At 34.7% G+C, this 12,855-nt stretch overlaps 4 protein-coding genes and 1 non-coding gene across 5 annotated transcripts; 2 read left to right on the plus strand and 3 right to left on the minus strand.

The window, feature by feature from the left end:
- Positions 1-918: 918 nt before the first annotated feature.
- Positions 919-3,243, minus strand: YPK1 (serine/threonine protein kinase YPK1; the record flags this gene model as incomplete). Its single annotated transcript, XM_004182268.1, has 1 exon — positions 919-3,243. One exon carries the CDS (start codon positions 3,241-3,243, stop codon positions 919-921), a length of 2,325 nt encoding a protein of 774 aa, XP_004182316.1.
- A 1,144-nt stretch (positions 3,244-4,387) lies between these two features.
- TBLA0I01380 (uncharacterized protein) lies at positions 4,388-6,103 on the minus strand (the record flags this gene model as incomplete). The annotated part of the gene is made up of 1 exon (XM_004182269.1): positions 4,388-6,103. The coding sequence occupies one exon, from the start codon at positions 6,101-6,103 to the stop codon at positions 4,388-4,390; it is 1,716 nt and encodes a 571-aa protein (XP_004182317.1).
- A 1,633-nt stretch (positions 6,104-7,736) lies between these two features.
- TBLA0Itrna23K lies at positions 7,737-7,809 on the minus strand. Its single transcript has one exon. It is a non-coding gene; the product is annotated as a tRNA-Lys (tRNA).
- Positions 7,810-8,829: 1,020 nt separating this feature from the next.
- Positions 8,830-9,189, plus strand: SPG4 (Spg4p; the record flags this gene model as incomplete). The annotated part of the gene is made up of 1 exon (XM_004182270.1): positions 8,830-9,189. The coding sequence occupies one exon, from the start codon at positions 8,830-8,832 to the stop codon at positions 9,187-9,189; it is 360 nt and encodes a 119-aa protein (XP_004182318.1).
- A 555-nt stretch (positions 9,190-9,744) lies between these two features.
- ILV2 (acetolactate synthase catalytic subunit) lies at positions 9,745-11,877 on the plus strand (the record flags this gene model as incomplete). Its single annotated transcript, XM_004182271.1, has 1 exon — positions 9,745-11,877. The coding sequence occupies one exon, from the start codon at positions 9,745-9,747 to the stop codon at positions 11,875-11,877; it is 2,133 nt and encodes a 710-aa protein (XP_004182319.1).
- Between the last annotated feature and the right edge of the window lie 978 nt (positions 11,878-12,855).

A 12,855-nucleotide genomic window follows, 5' to 3' on the forward strand; every position in this document is an offset into this window, starting at 1 on the left:
ATCATATATTATATAAATAACCACAATCTTTAAAATTCAATGAATATTTAAGTTAAATTTATGTTATTTGTTTTTCGTACGTTTAGAAAATACAAAGTATACAACTATATGAATGTATGAATTAATATCGATGATATACGTTGAATACGATTCAGTTTAGGAGTTTCAGAAAATGATAAATCGAGAATGAAAAAAAATTAAAAAAAAAGAATAAAAAAAGAAAAAAAAAGGTAATCAATTAATCAGAAAAATCTTGCAAATACATATCTCATCAAATATCCGTTTCTTAAATATTTAAAATATTTCATTTTTTTTACAGTCAGGGTAATACAAGGGAAAAATTTTCAAAGACCGGGTAAACAAAAAATCTTCAGAATGTTCCAAAACCGTCATTAATTCACGAATACGGAATTGTCAAAACAAAGGACTATTTAAATTAGTAGTATTAACGGGTAAAAATGATAACACACAATTCAGATTTATGAATACTGAAAAGGTTAGAGACTAATAGTAACCTATTTATAAAAAAAGTATGTAGAGGTAATATAAAGGCTATATCGTAAAATATGATTTATAAAAAGAATGACAAAATAAAAAGATCCGCGCACAAGGCAAAATGCCAGTCACGATCTTATGATGTGAAAGGGTATATGACGTGAATGCTTATGTTGAAAAAAATAAAAAAAGAACTAGTGATTGGCGTCTCTTAGAAAAGTAACGTTTTTATAGATGTCTTGTATTGTCGTTGCTGTTGTTGTTTTTTGTTTTTTTGATATTTTGATTTTTTATGCTTTGAGAAGGGCTGGGCATGAAAAGTTAATGTGTATCTACTAAATGGAAATGAGATAAGTAAAACTGTATTATTTCATTTAAAAGATTTGTAGTATGTGTTGGCAATGTTTTATTTTTTTTTATAAACTACCTAATACTTCTGCCTTGAACCATTGAGCTGCCTAATTGTTCATTACCAACGTAAGTCCAACCACCGAATTGTTTTTGAACACTTTCACTCAAGTATTCATCGACAACACTATCGATTGGTTTCTCCCTTGTAAATTCTTGATCAAAGTTCGATGTATCAGCAGCACTACTGACAGGAGGTTTGTAAGGTGGAATATAGCCTTTCATCATTAATCTCTTCCAGGACAATTGGCTGAAAAATGGATGGCTTTTAATTTCTGAAGCACCATTGTAGCCTAATCTTCTCTTTGGATCACGACTTAATAAGCCAATTAATAGATCCTTAGCATCTCTATCAAACCCATCTGGGAAACGTAATGGTTCTTGCAAAATCTTCTTATACATCTTTGGTATATCTTCGTCATAATAAGGAGGTAACCCAGTCAACATTTCATAAAGAAGAACCCCCAAAGTCCACCAATCAACTACTTTTGAATAGCCTTGACCTAATAATAATTCAGGGGCCAAATATTCTGGCGTACCACAGAAAGTATCAGTTTTGTCTTTATCCTTCATATTTAATTTACAAAGACCGAAATCACATAGGGCAATATGACCTTGATAATCTAATAGAATATTTTCAGGTTTTAAATCACGGTAAATGACATCTAATTTATGTAGAGTTTCTAATGCACATAATAATTCTGCAGTATAGAATCTTGCTCTTGATAAATCAAATCTACCTTCTCTTTGTAAATGATAAAACAATTCACCACCATTAATACAAGCCAGGACTAAGTATAATTTTTCGGGAGATTGGAAAGAGAATTTTAGAGGGACAATGAAAGGACAATCTACTCTTGCCAATACAGTTCTTTCTGCCAGAGTATGAGTGACTTCTGATTTGGAAACGATATAAGCCTTTCTAATAGCTTTTAAAGCATAAATTTTTTGAGTGTCCTTTTTACGAACCTGCATGACTTTACCGAATGAACCTTTACCGATAACTTTTAATAAATCAAAATCTTCAATGGATAAAGGTTTATTTTTAGATGGTTTATAATCAATAGAGATATTAATCTTACCTAAACCTTTTTCTAGAGTAATCCAATGATGATTATATAATCTAATGTTGGCTGCAGAATCTATTTTTAAATTTATTGGTAATAAACAAGAATCCAAATGAATATCTTGATTTGAATTAACTTTTTCCAATAATTCTTTTAAATTTTCATTTTGTTTACACATTTCAATTTGCCAAGTTTTGGAAGGTAATAAAATAGATGGGATTCTTGCGAATACATCTATTTTCAAAAATGGTAATTTTCTAGTGACATCAAAAGTGGAAATTTTATTGAAAGTTGGCTGAGTCATTGTACCATATTCTGGTTCGATAGTGGCTACAGTATTATCGAATTCTATTGTGAAATATAACAAAGGATTCAAAGTTTCAGAACCAGGTAGCATTATTGTCGAAGGGATATATTTTGGACAAATGTCACCTTCAATTAATATTTCATCTGAATTATTTGAATCTGATGTTAAATTCAAATGATTTATTTGTGATATTAAATCATCTACTTCTTTAGACATACTCGTATGTTGAGAAGAAACACCTGAACCTAACAATTTGGATAAGATTTGCTGATTTGAAGTAATAGGGAAAGGTAAAACAAACCCAGACCCACCATACACTTTAATGGTCATCATCCCTGAACTTGCAGTATTATTATTGAATCCACTTGGATGACTGTTATTCAATTGAGAATTTTCATTTGATGCTTGCTTTTGTTGTTGTTGCTTCAACAATTGTTTTTGTTCTTCGATATTTATATCATTGGAAGATGGTTTACCATTATAATCATTGTTCATGTTACCATTGGCAGTAGATATATTATTGTTACCCCCATTAACAGTGGTGTTAGCAGTACTTGTGACATTTGTATTACTACTACTTAAACCACTATGAGTACTATTTCTAACACTTACACTAGCAGTAGAGGATGATGAAGCGTCTTGAGAATGACGAACAGGAGCCATTGTTCCTTGAACAATGGTTTCCTTTCTATCGATATCATCTTCATCTCCACTATTCATATTCATTTGTGAATTACTGTTTGTCATATCGTTGTGGAAATTGAAGTTGCCTCCGTTGCTATTAGTCTTTTGATGATGGGAGTTTATATGAGGAGAGTTGGAAACGCTATTGCTGTTTGAATTATTCGTCGAATTACTAGCACTACTACTATGGTTTTGAGAAGGACTCAACTCAGAGGAATCTCTGGAAGATTTATCTTTATTCTTACCAAATTTGAATTTCGAAGAAAGTTTCCATGAATACATTGGTGTAGCAAGGTAATATAATGGACAAAGTCTTTGATGATGTAGCTAAAGTAAATAAATTTCTTTAAAAAGAAAATAAGTTAGTTGATAAATAATGAAAATAAGTGTAATGAAAAAAAAACAGCAAATGAAAATAAAAAAGTAAACGCAGAAAAAAATAATGAAAAACAATGAAATAATAATAAGAGTTGAACCTAGATGATGATAGTCTATAGATTGATTCTTTGAATAATGATCAACAGTATTATTGATTCAAAAAGTTGATTATTCTGTTTTACTAATTTTATCTTGAATGGAGATATAATAAAATCAGGGAAAAGTAGTGGATTCCGAGATACCTTACTTTGTAGTTGGATTTGTTTTCAGTTTGCTTTATTTGGCTTATTTGTTTTCGCTCACGGATTAAATACAACACGACTGATTAAAATAAGATAAATTGAGAAATAAAATTTGATATTGAATTTTTTTTGTTTATTTTTTTTGGCCAACTTTTTCAAATCTTACACTTATTTAACTGTGTTTATAAACTATGATTATTTATGATTATTTATGATTATTTATGATTATTTATGATTATTTATGATTATTAATGATTCAAGGCTGATTGATTGAATTGAGTAGCAAGTAAGTAAATTGTATAATAATTATGGTAATTGCATAGTAATCACTGCAATAGCAATGGCAAACAGATAGCATCAGCCTCTAAGAGGAATGTTCTACCAATAATAATAGCCTTGTCTGACCTGTTTACCACCGTAATAGGGATTTTGCTGGCACAGATCAGAGTGGACCAGGCCCCTGTGAAAAAAAAAAAAAAAACTGCCAGCCTAGAGTGTTGATGTGTTGATATGTTTGATGTGTTGAGGTTTCTTTCCCCTGGAGTGACGCGCGACGTGGCCTCGGCATGTTGCAGCCGCGGCTCGAAGCGGCACGGAAATAACAACGCGGAATTAACTACAGAAACAGCAATAGGCCATGACACAAATTCCGTGGCACAAAGTATAGGGGCATTAATAGGAGCATTAACATAGGGACATTAGTATAAGGGGCTTAGTTTCTATAGTGTCTAGAGGATATTATGTACTAAGATATAATTAAAAAGTTATATATAGAGATGATAGTATCAAAACATAGAGAAGTGTGTCTAAGTCTTGACAGTTGGTTCTTCAGTACCCAAGATTTCCTTGAATTCTAGGAATTTGACGACGTCATTGATGATTGGTTTCAAATGCTGCTCTGCGCTCAAGCCGTATTTAGTCTTATCATCTGTATATTGTTCAATGTATAATCTGATAGTAGCACCTGCAGACCCTGTACCAGATAATCTGAGGACCATTCTAGCACCGTTTGATAATTTGATGTAACAGCCTTGATGAGAAGAGACAGTACCGTCGAGATCTGTGTAGGAGAAATCACCGGATTCAGTAATGATCCAATCTTTATTTGTTGGGAATGGTTTACCTTTATTGGAGGGATCCAATACAAACTTTCTCAATTTAGCCACGATTTGATTTGCCTTTTGGGATTCTACTTTTTCATAATCATAACGAGTGAAGAATGTACGTCCATACTTCAACCAGAATTCATCTTGAATAGTCTTGATAGAAGCTTCCTTTTCTGGATTCTTCTGGTTATAGATGGCCAAGATATTTAACCAAGCAATAATGGCCCAAACACCATCTTTTTCTCTAACATGGTTAGAACCCGTACCAAATGATTCTTCACCACAAATGGAGACCTTTTTGGAATCAAATAATTTACAGAAGAATTTCCAGCCAGTTGGTACTTCGTATGCTTTCAAACCGTGAGCCTTGGCAACACGATCGATGGAACTTGCGGTGGGGAAAGAACGAGCTAGCCCATAAATACCGTTTTTCTTGAAATATGGGATATCAGAAGCATATTCAGCAATAATAGCCACAGAATCACCGGGGGAGACAAAAGCAGGACCATACCCGTAAATCATATTTCTGTCACCGTCACCATCTGAAGCAGCACCAAACTCGATTTTTTCTTTATCAACTCTATCGACCAATGATTTGGCATAAGTTAAGTTTGGATCTGGGTGATGGCCACCGAAATCTGGAGATGGGTGCCAATCCTTTAATACTTCATCGGCAGGTAAGCCCAATTCGTCGACAAAAATTGCCTTACCATAGGGACCAGTGACACCATTCATACCATCGAATAATAATTTCCAATTCTTGGTCTTTCTTTGAGTATCTACGAATTTCTTGATCAATGGGAAATCGAAGATTTCTTTGATAAATTGAACATATGCTTCACAAGTATCGATGACGTCCACTAATAATGGACCATATTGCTTGTTCTTACCCAAAGTTTTCAATTCCAGTTCGGGGAAATCCTTGATGATCTTATAGTTTTGTAATTTCTTGGAAGCTTCCCAAATAGCTTCTGTGACAGGTTCTGGAGCTGGGGCACCGTTTTGAATATTATATTTAATACCCATATCATTCTTTGGGCCACCTGGATTATGAGATGCAGTTAGGATGATACCACCAGTGATCTCACCTGGAGCATAGGTCCTGATAATATGAGAAGCTGCGGGAGTTGATAATAAACCGTTTTGACCCACAATCAACTTCTTGACCCCATTGGCTGCGCCAATGGCAGCAATATTGTGTAAAATGGCATCATTGTAATAACGGCCATCACCACCAACGACTAGAGTAGCACCTTTGCAGCCTTCTGGGATGGCTTCCATGATAGCTTGGATGAAATTCTCCGTGTAATTGGGTTCTTTCTCGAAGATGGCAGTTTTTTTCCTTAAACCAGACGTACCTGGTCTTTGATCTTGGTATGGTTTGGTAGGAATTTCAACAATACTATACGAAGCCATGGTTAGAGAACGAGTGTGTGTATAAGTTAGAAGAAGTGAGTTATTTGAATTGATTGACAATTCTTGGTTATTATTATTGTGAAAACTAGGTAATTTAAAAGCAAAGGAAAAAGGTTAGACAAGAGGGAGCATAGTTAGAGTTAGATCTTTATATATGCATATGTTTAAGGGATAAGCAAGAATCAATAATCCTCACGTAATGCAATTTTATATCGTTCCCTAGGCGTATCCCCCTATTAGTAAAAAGTGAAATTTATTTCAATGCACGCAAGTTGCATTATAAGGTTTATAGGTGTTATTATGTGTGCTATTATGGCATGGTACTGAAATTTCAGACCCAATGGGGATAAAGGGAGCACTGTGCACCACCCCACGCGGTGCGGACCGAAACGGCAACTCGGGCACCCCTAGGAGTGGGGCTTGCCGGCCGTCTAAACATCACGTATTGTAAATGGACTAAAATGTAATTAAAACTACTACTATAATCGAGTGATTTACGGCACATAGAAAAAAAAAAGAAAAGGCAAAAAAAAGACAATCATAATGAACTAATAACTAGGAACGTGAAATTGTTGTTATATACTCGTAGAATATGGTTGAGATCAACATAAAAAATATGAAATAAGGTCACGTGATGTAAATCAAACAGTGATGAACATTGCAAAAATACAAATTATCGGAGACAAATAAATTAAAAGAATGGCAAGTGAAAGATATCTAGATTTTGTTATATAACAACGATTTTGAATTTCTAATCATAGAGGAATCTATTAATTACGTTGATTCTCTTGCAAAATACGCATTATATAATGTTATTGTACGTAAAACAATATATGCTTCAAACGCAGCCTACAAAATAGCAAGAAGCAAGAGAAGTAGGGATAAATGGGGATGGCGGAGAGTATATAGCAGGGGGAAAAAATAGAATCCATCAACAACGTAGTAACAACAACTATGGTAATCAGATTAAAAATCTTAAAGAATACAAGCATATCTAAACATAAAGCATCTGTGAATTCTCCAGTTAGAAGAAGAATAGTCATGAATGAAGAGGGTATACTTTGAAAGAAGTTCATGAGATATCATGTCGCGTAGCTAGTCTTTGCTGCTAGCGAAAATTTTTACATTCCGTATATTTTTCGATGAACAAGAAGATGTGAATAAAGTTAAGTGAAAAGAATGAGAAAATAGAGAGAAGAAAGTTATCATAAATAAGAAAAGTACAGAACAGCAGGATATACGAAACTAAATACCGAAAGAAATAATTTTATATTTTACCCTTTAATTTTTATCTTTTATCTTTTACTTTTATTGTTACCTTTAATTTTAATTTATTGTCATTTTAATTTTATTATTTTATTATTATCAGTTATTTTGTTATCAACAGTTATTCTTTTATACTGTTATTTATATTATTAAGTATCTTTAATTTGAAATATAGAACTATTCATTCAATTATCAAATAATCTATTAAGTTATTTGCATTTATCAATAAGATAGCAAAAAATTTATAACATATCATTATATTTCATATCAGAAGAACAAAGAATAGAGTAACACAGGGCAAAAAGAAAAATCCACGTAGAATCAAAATGAGATCACGTGATTGCCAAAAATTACTCGAAAAATTCAAAGCCCTGTAGGGGGATCGAACCCCTAACCTTGTGATTAAGAGTCACACGCGCTACCGATTGCGCCAACAAGGCCTGTTTTCGTTAAAATTTATTTTAAACCCGTCTAAGTGCTGTCGTCTTTCACGAAATACTTACAAGAAATCAGTATAAGAGAAGCCTCGAGAGAGGACAGATCAGCTGACCACAGCTGAGAAACAACTATTCAGCAGGCGTGGAACATCAACTGTAATCACTGAATCTTCACCCACTTCTGGTTCATCTCGGACACCTATTAGTAAGAATGACACCCAGGTTTCAATGAGTGTACCGCATCTTGTAACTATGCACTCAGGAGTATCCAGCTCTAAAGAAGTATATGAGGAGCATGTATAGATCAATATACTATTATATACTATATAGAGAGGGACCAAGGGGAGATACAATAATCTTGTGTAATACAACCTGTAACTACTGATCTCAGTACCATCCGAATTCTGAAACACCATCCTTGTCCTGTCAGTCTCATATTACAACAAAATTTTAATATTTAAACGGATACTGTACACACTCCATTATACATGTGACCACCTTACTAATCCGTCATGTATTACTAATCAAAACTTTATCTAACACGTCACATGCATTTGTAATAATTTAAACTTTTCACAAGTAAGAAAAACCCCAACGTATCACATCACAAACTCAATATCTAGTTGGACCTCATTCCCTCATTGGTATTCCATTGTTTATATATTGTACCCCTCACGGACATTTTGGCCGAGAATTATAAATCACCGTAACCACACACTATATATGAAATTCCCAAATACGGCTTTCTCCACCGTACCTCCGAAAATTTCACCCCCAGAAACCCTCGTAGAAATATCTTCCATTTTGTGGTAAGATCAAGAGTGTCCCTTATTCTTACGACTTATAAGGTGTTTCACAGTCCCCACTTGCCACTAGAATGTAACCTGCACCACCTCAACCGCCATTATGATATATAAGCACATACACTTTTAAGTTTGAAGAGTCAACCGTGATTCTTCCATTGAGAAATAATAACATCACACAACTTTACCTATAATTAATTATCAATCCATCACACACAAAATGTCTAGCTTTTGGGACTCGTTTCAAGTATACAACCCTAACAAACACGCCAAGAGCTCCAAGATGGGCGGCGGAAACCATTCTAACCTAGGTTCTTCTAATACACAGTTTATCTATTCCAAAGAACACCGCCCTAGTAATGCCTCGGCTGCCAGCGATGACTTAGCCGCCAAGGCACCTGCTGAAGGGATGAAAGAAACCTCAAATCTTGGCTCCAATATGAACTCTGAGGCCGGTACTAACCCTAACCCTAACCCTAACCCTAACCTCGTTGACGTCTCTCAACTATCACAGGGTGAATTTGAACGTATATATAAGAATATGCGTAAGGGTGAGCCCAATAATAAGGTCAACTTCTAGCCTCTTCATTTATGCTTGTACGTTTATAATAAGTTTGTATGCTTTTTTTCATGTTCTTTTGTTTTCCATATATATACGTATTTATCTACACACTTTATATCATCTATCAATATCAATACCCTATACTTTACAAACCATACATACTCTAAAGTTTTCTTTCTTTGTCGTCCCTGACAGACTCCGCGATGACTCCTACATTCTCGGCAATAGAGTTTGTCGCCTTTTTCTTTGGCCTGCTACTAAGCCGATACCGCCAAACCACGGAATTTTCCCACTGTAAAAAATATCCATCGCTCTTTATTGGATGATGACTCGATCTGTTTAAACACTGGTCCGTAGATTGAAAATTTCGGGATACTAATTCCATTATATATTCATGAATAAATATAAAGGTTATGTACATTTCAATTCCACTATTCAAAATACTCTTTTTTTTCATTTTCTTTCTTTGTTAGTGTATAGTTTTCCATTCTATTCTCACCACACAATCTCTTCCAATTGGTTAAAAGCTCGTATCTGCTTCTCATCGTATAAAGGATATCCTCCATTACACCAATGTCCTTATCTGCCATTTCAAGAACAAGATCTGTTCTATCAAAGTGGTCTTTCCAATCCACCACACTCCATAACAGGCCATGCGCCACTAGAGTATTCACAAGAACACTTGCGCCACAACGGAAGCATTTATCGACCTCGTTTATCACACAAGCTTCTTCACCAAAACATAAAAGAAGTGAAAAAGTGAAACCCAATGACCTAGATCTGGAATTCGAACAGAACAAGAGACCAGAGCCATCGCCTAGTTTTGATGTAGATCCAGCTCCAAAATTAGATGGTACAGCTGCCAATGCCAAAAATGCAGATTCTCCAGACCTGGACCATACAATGATTGGTATGACCGGTGGTGAAATCTTCAACGAGATGATGAGACGGAAAAACGTAGATACAGTATTCGGGTATCCAGGTGGGGCTATCTTACCAGTATACGATGCCATTTATAACTCTGAGAATTTCAAATTCGTCTTACCAAGACATGAACAAGGTGCTGGCCATATGGCTGAGGGGTACGCTCGTGCCTCGGGGAAACCTGGTGTTGTATTGGTTACTTCAGGTCCAGGTGCCACTAATGTTGTGACACCAATGGCAGATGCCTTGGCAGATGGTGTTCCCATGGTTGTGTTCACAGGTCAAGTACCAACTTCCGCCATCGGTACCGATGCATTCCAAGAAGCAGATGTTATTGGGATCTCTAGATCCTGTACGAAATGGAACGTCATGGTGAAATCGGTAGACGAATTACCTAAGAGAATTAACGAAGCTTTTGAGATAGCTATGAGTGGTAGACCAGGCCCGGTGTTGATCGATTTACCAAAGGATGTCACTGCAGCTGTCTTGAAAAACCCAATCCCCGTGTTAAACAATTCATTACCTTATACTGCTATCTCTAATATCAATCAAATTATTCAAAGAAAATTCTTGAGTGAAAATATACAAGAAACAGCAAAATTGATTAACATGGCCAAGAAACCAGTCATTTACGCAGGAGCAGGTATCTTGAGTAACCTCAACGGTCCCACCTTATTAAAGGAATTAAGTGAACGTTCTCAAATTCCAGTCACGACAACTCTACAAGCCTTAGGTGCATTTGATCAACAAGATCCAAAATCACTAGATATGTTGGGTATGCACGGTAGTGCTGTTGCCAACTTGGCCATTCAAAACGCAGATTTGATTATCGCTCTAGGTGGTAGATTTGATGATCGTGTTACTGGTAACATCTCCAAATTTGCTCCAGAGGCAAGAAAGGCTGCCTTGGAGAAGAGAGGTGGTATTGTTCATTTCGAAATCTCCCCTAAGAACATCAATAAAGTCGTGGAGACTCAAATCGCTCTTGAGGGTGACGTCACAGAAAACTTGGAAATCTTATTACCCTTGATCAAATCAGTGGATGAAAGACCAGAATGGTTTGCTCAAATAAACCAATGGAAGAAAGCATACCCTTACGAATATATGAGAGAAACTCCAGGTTCTAAGATAAAACCACAAACCGTTATATCAAGATTATCAGACATTGCAAACTCTACAGGTAAAAAAGTTATCGTCACTACAGGTGTGGGCCAACATCAAATGTGGACTGCTCAACATTGGACATGGAGAAACCCAAGAACTTTCATCACTTCAGGTGGGTTAGGTACCATGGGGTATGGGTTACCAGCCGCTATCGGTGCTCAAGTAGCATTCCCTGAAGCTTTAGTTATCGATATAGACGGTGATGCTTCCTTTAATATGACTCTTACTGAATTATCCTCTGCAGTACAAGCCAACACTCCAATTAAAATTATGTTATTAAATAATGAAGAACAAGGTATGGTCACTCAATGGCAAACATTATTCTATGAACATCGTTACTCTCATACTCATCAAATGAATCCAAATTTCCAAAAATTAGCTGAAGCTATGGGATTAAAGGCAATGAAATTGAAAGAATATGAGCAAATAGATTCTACTTTAAAAGAATTCTTAGAACACGAAGGTCCAGTTTTACTAGAAGTGGAAATAGAAAAGAAAGTACCAGTGTTACCTATGGTACCTGCTGGTAAAGGTTTGGATGAATTCATGTATTTCGACCCAAAGACTGAAAAAGAACAAGAAAAGATACGCTTTGAACGGACTGAAGGAAAACATTGAATTGATTTTGCTTTTCTGTTTTTACGTTATTCCTTTCCATTTTCATATCTTTGTACCATATTTTATTCACTTTTATCTCTTCATTGTTAATAAATGCATCCAAAGGAAGTAGATTGCATTTCAATTATTTACTTCTATAACTTACACAAATCATAACTGATTGTTATTACACACTCTCAAGGATCTATTTATTTGATACAAAAATATCTATATTCCTTACTTTACCACTCTCCTTTCTCCCCCTTATATCTTATATATTATTAGTTTATATTTTTTATTATATAGTCCATACAAGAACGGATATACATATATAGTTATATATTATTTATTATTTAATCAAATATTCAAAATTATTTTTAAAAAAATAAAAATAGTACACATAAAAAAAAACAACTAATGATGTATTTTTAAAAATACAGCTTGTTTGTTGCCCTTCTATTTTGGCTGTACCCTTTCAATCCAATGAAATTTTATTATTTCCTGCCATTCCGCTTTGTTTCCCGTTTTAGGAAATCTCATTTCGGCCAAGTTTTGATAGGGTTGAGCTTTTAGGAAAAATTTTCAAGTTCATCTAACCGTTTCGGGACAAAAGGCAATATTGCTGGTAAACTATTTTTAGCAATGCTGGTTGAAAAGACACATTTTTGAAAAATGACGAATTTTCATGATCTCAATATTTTATTGTTCATTTTTTTGTTATTAGTTTTTTCTAAAATAAGGGTTAGGAATAGTGGATCTGAAGATGGCTGGTTTCTTAATTTAGAAATATAACTAGGAAATCACATTCATGAACTATAATCCCACGGATATAATCAATTTCAAGGATACGCTCTGGAAAGTTTTCCAATTCCTAATTGAGTAAAGTGATTGCTAGCAATACGCAAGTTTTTCAATGTGAGGTAAAAGAATTCACAAATATGATAATATTATTGTGTGTATGTTTCCTTAATTAGAACCTTTATTTCATTTACAGTTGCT

This window comes from Henningerozyma blattae, chromosome 9 (assembly GCF_000315915.1).
Source record: "Henningerozyma blattae CBS 6284 chromosome 9, complete genome".
Lineage (NCBI taxonomy): Eukaryota > Fungi > Ascomycota > Saccharomycetes > Saccharomycetales > Saccharomycetaceae > Henningerozyma > Henningerozyma blattae.